At 41.3% G+C, this 11,382-nt stretch overlaps 1 protein-coding gene across 1 annotated transcript in view; it reads left to right on the forward strand.

Moving 5' to 3' along the window:
* Window positions 1-11,382, forward strand: part of aldh5a1 (aldehyde dehydrogenase 5 family, member A1 (succinate-semialdehyde dehydrogenase)) — a 32,937-nt gene that overhangs the window by 7,474 nt on the left and 14,081 nt on the right. Inside the window, exons 3-4 of the mRNA XM_043719174.1 lie at window positions 3,939-4,109; window positions 8,678-8,794. Coding sequence (XP_043575109.1) covers window positions 3,939-4,109; window positions 8,678-8,794 — 288 coding nt within the window. The remainder of the gene's footprint in view (window positions 1-3,938; window positions 4,110-8,677; window positions 8,795-11,382) is intronic.

Below are 11,382 nucleotides of genomic sequence, written 5' to 3' on the forward strand. Positions count from 1 at the left end.
GTATGGAGTCAGCTATTACGAGGGGGCATAGCTTTAAATTAAGGGGGGGTAGATATAGGACTGAAGTTGGGGTAGGTTCTTCACTCAGCGAGTCGTAAGTTCATGGAATGCCCTGCCAGTAGCAGTGGTGGACTCTCCCTCTTTATGGGCATTTAAGCGGGCATTGGATAGGTATATGGAGGATAGTGGGTTAGTATAGGTTAGGTGGGCTTGGATCGGCGCAACATCGAGGGCCAAAGGGCCTGTACTGCGCTGTATTCTTCTATGTTCTATGTACTCATCTGTTTACTTCACCCGTGCAAGCATAATTTTCAATTCAGTCATATCAAAGAATCTTTGTTTCTTTTCAGAATCCCTCTTGTTTAGATTTTCTTCTGACAAATAGAATATCAAAAGTTTTTTCTATCTGACTTCCTTTGCCAGTGCCTCAGCAACAGGAAGATGAACATAGCAAATCAAGCAGGAGGCATTCCATACACTTGTGCCTGCAATAAAATTGAAATTGGAATTCAGTTTAAGAATGTGAATTTCATGTTTCTGAAATTTATAAAAAGTTGTCATAAAATTTAAGAGGTTCATAATTAGTAATTGTCATTTCTCGAGCTTGGATTTACAACCTCAAGTTTTCAAAACAAAAAATTAAAAGGCTGGAGGAAAAACATACTTAAAAATTATTTAATTCTATGACTTAAATATTTGCTGTGTATTACTTCAAAGCATAAGATATAATTACTGACCATTCTTCTCATTTGGGTCAGGTCATACCCTGGTTCTCTTATAAAAGTTAACTGCTATTAAGTAAAAGCATGTTTTATATTCACTCGTTTCAGTTTACTTTTTATTTTTACCTGAAACTCTACAAATTGGAATGTATTGGTGAGCTTTAGTTTGCAGCTTAGAAGTACAATATAATTTGCAGCCCTTTTATGTTCGAATCAGTAAGGTGATTGAGCCTCCAGTTCACAGAGGGTAGATGTCACTCACCTTTTTATTTTATTAATTCAAGGAATGTGAGCATTACAGGAAAGGTCAACTTTTGTAGACTATCCTAATTGCTCTAGATTGGTGAGCTGCTTTCTTGAACTCATTTATTCAATGATAAAGTCAGCTAATAGCAATACTTTCTGTATTCGTATTTGCAAAGAATCAGAATTTGAAGAATTCATCAATATCCCCAATTATCAGCCCTTCATTAAACACAAAGCCACAGCACACAAGAAAAGCATTAGTTTTCTAGATACCATAGTATTTAAATTGACTTAAGACATAAATTAGAAACAAAAGTTTTTTTTCAAAATGACTGACACACTTCTACACACAGCTACTGTCTGGGTACATACTGGCCTGGTAAGGCAACTGCTCTGCCCAGAATCATAAGAAACTACAGAAGGTTGTGTGCACAGCATAGACCATCACGGAAGCTAACCTCTCATCTATGGACTCCATTTATGCATATCATTGCCACGGGAAGGCTGCCAACACCATCAAAGACCCCTCCCACCCCAGTAAAGCTCTCCTCCAACCTCTTCCGTTAGGCAGAAGATACAGAAGCTTGAACACGTGCACAAGTACGCTTCTTCCCTGCCATTATTAGACTGGTGAATAGACTCGCTACTTCAAATAATGTTGATCTTGTTAATGTTGTTCTCATACACATCCTATGCAGTGTGACCTGTATACCTTACTCTGTCCAAGTTTTTTTTCACCCTATGATCTGTATGTCCCTGGTTTCTATGATCTGTCTATACTTCTTGCAACAAAGCTTCTCACTGTACTTAGGTACACGTGACAATAAATCAAATCAATTCATCAACCATTGCCTGAGATACAGTGGACAAAATGTATACTGATGAGACCACGTCTAATGCATTTCCAACTCACCTCAAAAGCTGGAATTTTTACCCAGGCAGTTTCTGCCCTTTTTATTGCATCTTAGGTCAAGCCTAAGTTTTTGACCATGTTTATGACAATGGCATCTACTACATTTTTTCCCTTGTGCAACTCTGAGCTGGAAATTCCGCATGTATTTAATTAATTAGTAAGAAATTTATGACTTAGTGATTTAAAGTCTTCTTGGCTCAAAGTAAAGTGAATATTCCCCTGTTATCAGGTTTAAAGTTGTTTTCTGTCCTTTGCAGCCTGAGCCCCTATAGTCTTATCTTCTCTTCCACCCTCTATCCCTCCAATATCTTGCTGTTTCCATCTCCTTTCTCACCCCATACACCCCTTGAGGCTTGCATCTCTTCCCCCTCCCCCAACCTCTGACCTCCATCTTCCACCTATATCCTACACTCTTAACATTCTTTCTCCCTCTTCCTGTGCCCATTTCTTGTGGCCTCTATTTCATCCCCAACACTGCTTGCAGCCTCAACCTTCCCTTGCATTTCACACCTATGTCTCGCTCACTCCATTTTCTCTCCTGCTTCACCCTAACTCCACATCTTATAGCCTCATCTTCTCACTCCACTCCACCTCTTATGACCTATATTTTCACACCACCCTGTCTTCTTGTGGCTGCCATTACCTCCCCTCTTTTATCTTTTCCTGCCCACTCATTGTGGCTTTCTTTACTCATCGTTGCTCATCCATCACGTCTTAGGTTGCTTCTGTCTTTCTCAAAATTATCCCTGTATATTTGGGTTTATACTGCCAGTTTATCGTTTATATGTGTTATAAAGTGGAGGTTGACCCCCCCCCCCCCCCGAGAACTAAAACCGAAACACCCAAAGAGGAGCACCTTGCCCCATAATGTGTAAAAGGAATGTGAAAAGTAGTGTAACCTGCTTTTCAGCAACTTCTAGTGGTTAACTAAAATAAATCCCTGACACTCACTTTAAAATTAACAAGTCATAATTTACTTATCTAACTCTAACAGCGAACAAATTAACTAAACCATTAACAAACGGAATAAAACCCTTCTAACTGCTAACTATTCCCGAATAAAGCAAGATTCTAATAGTATGCTGTTCCAACAAGTCTCACTCATATAAAAAAAAATTGAATTCAGTCTCTCCAAAATTACAGCCAGGTTAGGTGTCTTCTGGGATATTCTGTGCCTTGTCCGTCAATTCTTCTGTCAGGAATATTATCTGGTTGTGCTGTTGGTACCAGTGTTATTGAGATGGTGCTTTCCCTAAGACACAGAGGAGGCTGTGAGAGCCAGCGGTTATCTCTTGAGAGCTGACAGCCATTAGCTCAGGGGTCTTTGTCCAACTGCCCCCTTCTTTTCATACATTTCAATATTTCTTACAATAGGATTGGCCCTATGTTGTCAAGACCATCAGACTTAAATTTAATAGGGTTTTGGTATCTGAGCACCTGGTTCAAATTGATTGGCTAAATGCAAAAGCCTGTTGTCTGGTTTAAAAAAAATACTGCTGCTTGGCCTGGTAACATTTCAATTCAAATGTTTCAGTTCGCAGTCTCTGTGTGCTTTCAAACTTTCAAACTGCTGCTCACAGGCATCCATTTTAAATCTCTAAGCACAGAAAAAGTGCATAATCTTTTAAAGGGAATGTTTTTCCCCCCTAGCACTTTACAAACACCAAATTCTCACTTCCTGACTCCCAATCTACAAGTACTCGACCCAACTTCACAACAGTATGAAGTCCAAATTACTTTGCTTTGATAGTTAACAGGACCAGCCAAATATTGTTTTGCATATGTCGTGGAGTACAATGTCAGAAGTATTGATGTATCGTTCTTAATATGTTACTGATTTATTTAGTTTTATGTTTGTCTTAATATTTGATTTCTGAACCAGATTGTAATGCTGCATATTGATTAGATTTGTTGCTTTCATTCTAAGCAGGAGTCTGCTTCCATCTGCATATGGCTGTGTGCTGTCAGTGCTGTACAACGTAAATGTGAATACTTTTACAGTTGTTTCTTCATTCTTTCCATAGTAATTCTAACACTTAGCAAATTATTCTCTCTAGGGAAAACCAATGAAGGAAGCCTTAGGTGAAACATTATACGCTGCATCATTCCTGGAGTGGTTTTCAGAAGAAGCTCGTCGAGTGTATGGAGATGTCGTTCCTACTTCTTCCCTTGACCGTAGGATCCTAATTCTGAAGCAGCCAATAGGAGTAGCTGCTGTTATAACTCCTGTGAGTGCAATACATCAACCTGTGTATCATTAGTGTTACATCATTGAAGCCTTTGTTGACAAAGAACATTTTCATGTGGGTGACACACTGCTTAGCATTGCTGCTTCATAGTGACAGGGATCCGGGTTTGATTCCAGCCTTAGGCAGTTGATTGTGTGGAGTTTTGATGTTCTCCCCATGTCTGTGTGGGTTTCCTCTGAGTGCTCTAGTTTCCTCCCACAGTCCAAAGATGTGCTGGTTTTGTGGATTGGTCGTGCTTAAGAAAACATGCCCCATAGTGTCCAGGGATATGCATATCATGTGGGTTATCCATGGTAAACGCTGCATGTGGGGTTGTGGGATGGGGATGTGGGTTTAGGTGAATAATGTTTGGAGGGTCAGTGCACACTCTTTGGGCCAGATGGCTTCTTTCTACACTGTAGGGATTGTGTTATATTTATTGTTTATTAGGACCAATGTTCTGAAATATACTGCAAAATGCTCACAATGTATAATGTTGCAGTTGAACTGAAGCAATGCCATGCTACTAATGGGTCGGTTATGTAAAATCCCTGATAAATTATAATTCTGGTTTCTGCTACTCCAGCAGTAGGATGATTTACTGTTAGTGCTCTAAAGAACATTGTCGTGGGACTGACGAACACAAGTGGATGCTAAGGGTTTAAGTCAACATTGTGATTCTGCTAGTCGTGGCGTGACTCCAATGGAGGTTTTACTGAATAAGAAGATTGGTGGGTTCAAGTCCGAATTAAAAGACTTGAGTGGCTAATTGGCTCCCACAGTAATGACGAAGGGCTGCATCTATGTGAATGTTGTCATCTAGATGAGAGAGTCCAACCAAAGCCTCTTCTGCCACATTTCATGCATTTATCAAAGAAAAATGGGCAATATTAAATAAAAAGCAAACATTTTAAATTGTAGGAGCTTAGGTAAGGAAAGTATTGGACTTATTTTTGTAACAGAGGGAAATTTTCATGCAGATTGAGATGACGTAGCTAAAGCATTAAGTTAAAGCTTTGCATCCGTTGTTACAAAAGAAGTGGAAAACGTGTGATTGCTCTCTAGAAGAGAAAAAGTCTTAGACAGTATAGTAATAGAGAAGTTATACTGAAAGGATTAGCATTTCATCTGGTTTAAAGGTATGAATCCTCAGTTTGCTGAAGAATCAGAATAGAAGTAATAGATGCATATGCTACATTCTTTCAACCCTCATTGAATCCAACAGGAGGATTTGAGAAATGGAAGGATTCTAATCTTGTATCATTACTCAAGAAAGGAGAAGAGGGATAATCGCAAAACTTCAGACAAGCTAACCAAACACTGGCATTGAGAAAATTATTAAATATAATTATTAGAGCCAAAATAAACTGCAGTTCAGAAAAATACAGACTTATCAAGGAAAGGCAGCAAACATTTGTTGCAGGCAAATCATGTATGAGTGACTTGACTCAATTATTTGAGACCATGATGTTGATCAAAGTACATTTGAGATTGTTTATATAGATTTTCGCCATGATTTTAGTAAATTGACTTATGGGAGAACTTTTTGAAAAAAGATCAATGCCTTTGAATTTAAGTAATCAGTGCTGATTTGTTCCTGGAAATGGCTCAGTGACAGAAAGTAGAGGATTTTGGTAAGTGAATAGAAGGCGTGATACTCCTCCTCCTCCACCTCCCCCCAACCCCCAGGCCAGTCCAGCCCATGACAATTACTACCCATTTGACTGCATCTCAGATCACAAATATAACAATTGGCAATAGCACCGACTGCTTGCTTCTGCTTAGCTGAACATTCCTTTAATGGGTTTAAAACATCTGTTTCTACTTCACAGCCTCTCTCTCCCACTACCTTAAAGACTCCCTCTCTCACCTATTCTGCTGTCCCCCACCCCCATTCCCCCACTCCCCCACCACCTTACAATCTTTGACTCCCTTCCTTTCCGCATTGCAGCCTCTCCCTATCTTTCCCAACCCCTTGTAACCTCCTCCTCTCCAAAACCCCATCCTGGGGCCAGCAGAAGGCTGTCTAAACAGAAGACTTCTGGCTTTGACAAAATGGTGACTGGTTCCCAGGCCCATCAGAAAGGCAACTGGCTCCCAGGCTGGCCTCAGTAAATAGGTCACTCTCTGTCCCACTGGCCTCAACAAATAGGCATCTAGCCATTAGAGCTCCTCATGAGACTGTTTCACAGCTAGCACATACTTAGCTAGCTGCTCATTCCTCTTCCAATCTACCGAATTTCATGCTGATGGAATAGGTTCACTGTTAGCAGCAAGTCAAAGGGAGAACCAGTCAATTATTGGAGGAGCAGCAGTTCCCTGTTTATCCTTCCATTTTCTCTGATTGGTTGCTCTGAGAGTTAATTTTCTCACATAATCTGTATGTTTCAGAGGTAGATTCATTGTATTTTGAGTGGGTGTTATGAAGATGGAGGTGTGTACTGTACCTTTGAGAGAGTGAAAGCTGGCAAGGACTGACAGAAAGCATAGAGTATGTTGAGCAATTTAAAAATGTAACATTTGGTTGTAAATAAATAGCTGGAGCTGCATTGTTATGGTACACAATAAATTCAAATTTGTTTAATCAATTTAAATTATGCCCCAACATACCAAACTCCAATCGAATCTGAATTTTAATGTTTTGACGACATCAGACCAATGAGACAGTCTGATGTTTTTGGCTACATAAAATTGGGTATTTTGAATAGTTGTGGAGAATAGCAACAAACAGCAAAGCATCAACAGACTGCTAGCAGAATAGGGTCTCTGAAGGGTACCTGTCAATAAGAAAGTTGTGCAGCAGAAGACCGAAGATAAGACAACCCAGGAAAATCTACAGAGGAGAATCGACACAGCTGGCTAGTTTTGAAACATGATCATTTTTGTAAATTTTAATCGGGGTTTTTATCGGACCAGTATTGTAGAGTGCGAGGTAAAAGCTAGGTTGAAGAGAAAGGAGTTGTAAATAGAAGTTGTCTAATGTTCTCTTTTGGACTTAAAGAATAAAATGTTAATTTTTCCTTTAAATAGTGATATTTGCGATAGTTCTTTGCCACTCGAAATTTCACAGATTACGGCACGAAATGAGTTTCTCTGTATGTCTGGTTTAAATTAGCAGAGGGGTTTACCTCGTGAACTAACATTGGGTGATTCCCATTTGGAAGATGCCTCGCAGCAGTGTTCCCCAGCTGTCCATTTTGAGTCTATTACTTTTCAGTTTTGAAGGCACTATAGGACCAGAAGAGATAGGAGCAGAAATAGATCATTTGGCCTTTCAAGTCTGCTCTGCCCTTCAGTCATGGGTGATATATTTCTCAAACCCACCCATCCTCGTGCCTTCTCTCCTTTCAAATTAAGAACACATCTATCTCTCTCTTAAGTATGCTCAATGACTTGGCCCCATCATGCTTCTGTGGCAGTGAATTTCATAGATTCATCATCCCTGGCTGAAGAAACTCCTCCTCATCTTAGTTCTAAAAGGTCGCCTCTTCCCTCTCAGGCTATGTCCTGGGGCCTAGTCTCTCTTACTAGGGAAAACATCTTCTCCACATCTACTCTATCCAGGACTCTACATATTCTGCAAGTTTCAATCAGATCCCCCCTCGTCCTTCTAAACTCCATTGAGCACAGACCGAGAGTCCTCAATCGCTCATTATATGACAACCTTTTCATCCCCAGGATCATCTTATAACCCTCCTCTGGATACCCCCTGCCAAGACCAACACATCCTTCCTTTGTTATGGGACCCAGCACTGCTCACAATACCCCAAATGTGGCCTAACCATAGCCTGATACAGCCTCAGTAGTACATCTCTGCTCTTGAATTCTAGCCCTTGCAAAATGAATGCTAACATTGCTTTCCAAACTGCCTGCATGTTAACTTTCAGTGAATCTGAACTAGGACTGCTTAGTCTCCTTGTGCTTTAGATTTCTGAAGCCTTTCCCCATTTAGAAAATGCCAACTTTCGGTTTTGAGTCTGTTACATTTTTCTTTTTTTTAATTAATAATCTAGCCTCTGATGTAGGAAACGTTATTATAATTTTTGTAGATCTTGGCGAGGATAAATGTAGAGTTAAAAGTGACATAGGATGGTGAAATTGGAAGAAGCATGACAGGTAGAGTTCAGTGAAAAGGAGTCATGTAATACATTAATGTAGAAAGTACATATCTCAGTGCGCAGAAGAATGATATCAGACTCAAAACATAAACTTTGTTTCTTTCTACACAGATGCTGCCAGACCTGTTGAGTTTCTCCAGTGTCTTCTGTTTTTAGCTTTAAATCAACAGCATCCTTTGCTTTTACATTTTGCTTACATCCCAGGTGTAGCCGTTAACCCATGGCAATGTGACTCAAAGGCAGAAGTGCAGCAGGCATCTATATGTTGCAATATAACATACCAGTTAGTGTGAGAGATTGCAATCAGGAAATGGGGAAATTTGCCAAACTATTATGCTATTTTGCCATGGTATCCTTGTTCATGTTTTCGATTTCATCAGGTAGTACCCTAAGAAAATTTAACCTTTTAACCTCTGTGAAACCTTCTAACTTTTGTTGTTTTATTTGCAGTGGAATTTTCCTAGTGCCATGCTCACACGAAAGGCTGGGGCAGCCTTGGCTGTAGGCTGCACTGTGGTTGTGAAACCAGCTGAAGATACTCCTCTATCTGCATTGGCACTGGCAGAGGTGAGTTCCGCTGAATATACGTAGCAGCTGCAAACTGAAAAGGAAATAATTTGAGACCTCGGATTTTATATGTCAAGGAAGAGATAAGATGAACATTTACAGTGAGTAATGCTTCAATTCATCTCATTTCCATATAGCAACCCTCCCATCAGGTACCTGCTGGGAGATTTAGGAACACCAGTTTAGGAACACTATCAAAAAATCCTTTGTGTGCAACCACACCACACCTGTAAACTTCAAAGACATTCTTTGCCACATGGTGTGATGAGCATCTACCAAATTTCCTCTTGTAAACCCATTCCTCCTTACATAGAACATAGAAAAGTACAGCACAGAACAGGCCCTTTGGCCCACGATGTTGTGCCGAAGTTTAATCCTAATGTAAAATATAATACCTTAACCTACACACCCCTCAACAGACTGCTATCTATGTTCATATCCAGCAGTCGCTTAAATGACCCTAATGACTCTGCTTCCACCACCACCGCTGGCAACGCATCCCATGCATTCACAACTCTCTACGTAAAGGACCTACCTCTGATGTCTCCTCTATACCTTCCTCCTAATATCTTAAAACTATGACCCCTCGTACCAGTCAATCCTGCCCTGGGGAAAAGTCTCTGGCTATTGACTCTATCTATTCCGCTCATTATCTTGTATATCTCGATCAGGTCACCTCTCTTCCTCCTTCTCTCCAGAGAAAAAAGTCGAAGCTGTATCTTTCCTATAGTAGGGCGACCAGAACTGGACACAATATTCCAAGTGTGGTCTCACTAGAGACTTGTAGAGCTGTAGCAAAATCTCGCAGCTCTTAAAGTCAACCCCCCTGTTAATGAAAGCCAAAACATCATATGCTTTCTTAACAACCTTATCCACTTGGGTGGCAACTTTGCGGGATCTATGTACTTGCACACCCAGATCCCTCTGTTCCTCCACACTGCCAAGAATTCTGTCTATAATCCTATATTCAGCATTCGAGTTTGACCTTCCATCACATCGCATTTATCCAGGTTGAACTCCATCTGCCGCTTCTCAGCCAACTCTGCATCCTGACTATGTCGCGCCACAGCCTGCAATAGCCCTCGATACTACTGACAGCACCTCCAACCTTTGTGTCATCTGCAAATTTACTAACCTACCCCATAACCTCCTCATCCAAGTCATTTATAAAATCTACAAAGAGCAGAGGTCCAAGAACAGAGCCCTAAGGGATCCCACTCAACGCTGTCCTCCAGGCAGAATACAACCACTCTCTGCCTTCTGTCAGCCAATCAATTCTGAATCCAGATAGCCAAATCTCCCTAAATCTCATACTTCCTGACTTTACGAATGAGCCAACCGTGGGAAACTTTATCAAATGCCTTGCTGAAGTCCATATACACCACATTCACCTGATGAAGGAGCGGCTAGTGCTTCCAATTAAACCTGTTGGACTATAACCTGGTGTTGTGTGATTTTTAACTTTGTACACCCCTATCCAACACTGACATCTCCGAATCCTGAAAAGACAAGGACTTGATTGTGTAAGGTAATAAACAAAATACAGAGCTGAAAATGTGTTGCTGGAAAAGCACAGCAGGTCAGGCAGCATCCAGGGAACAGGAGAATCGACGTTTCGGGCATAAGCCCTTCTTCAGGAAGGGCACATCCCTTCCTGAAGAAGGGCTTATGCCCGAAACGTCGATTCTCCTGTTCCCTGGATGCTGCCTGACCTGCTGTGCTTTTCCAGCAACACATTTTCAGCTCTGATCTCCAGCATCTGCTGACCTCACTTTTTTCTCAATAAACAAAATACAAGCAGATGGATTCAGGTGACTTCATAGAACTAAGGGCCATTCATACGATCCTTGGAGAGGGCAAGGAGCAGTCACCTCCTCAAAGAACGCAATAAGATTTGTGAGGCATGACTTGCCCCTCACAACGCCATGCTGAACATAGAACATAGAAAAATACAGTGCAGTACAGGCCCTTTGGCCCTCGATGTTGCGCCGAACCAAGCCCACCTAACCTACACTAGCCCACTATCCTCCATATGCCTATCCAATGCACGTTTAAATGCCCATAAAGAGGGAGAGTCCACCACTGCTACTGAACATAGAGAACATAGAACAATACAGCACAGAACAGGCCCTTCGGCCCACGATGTTGTGCCGAACATTTGTCCTAGCTTAAGCACCCATCCATGTACCTATCCAATTGCCACTTAAAGTTCGCCAATGATTCTGACTCTGCCACTCCCACAGGCAGCGCATTCCATGAACTCACGACTCGCTGAGTAAAACATCTGTCCTATACCTACCACCCCTTAATGTAAAGCTATGCCCCCTCGTAACAGCTGACTCCATACGTGGAAAAAGGCTCTCACGGTCAACCCTATCTAAACCCCTAATCATCTTGTACACCTCTATCAAGTCACCCCTAAACCTTCTTTTCTCCAATGAAAACAACCCCAAGTGCCTCAGCCCTGCCTCATACGATCTCTCTACCATACCAGGCAACATCCTGGTAAAACTCCTCTGCACCCGTTCCAGTGCCTCCACATCCTTCCTATAGTATGGCGACCAAAACTGCACAAAATACTCCAGATG

The sequence above is a fragment of the Chiloscyllium plagiosum genome, chromosome 29 (genome assembly GCF_004010195.1).
Source record: "Chiloscyllium plagiosum isolate BGI_BamShark_2017 chromosome 29, ASM401019v2, whole genome shotgun sequence".
In the NCBI taxonomy this organism is placed as follows: domain Eukaryota; kingdom Metazoa; phylum Chordata; class Chondrichthyes; order Orectolobiformes; family Hemiscylliidae; genus Chiloscyllium; species Chiloscyllium plagiosum.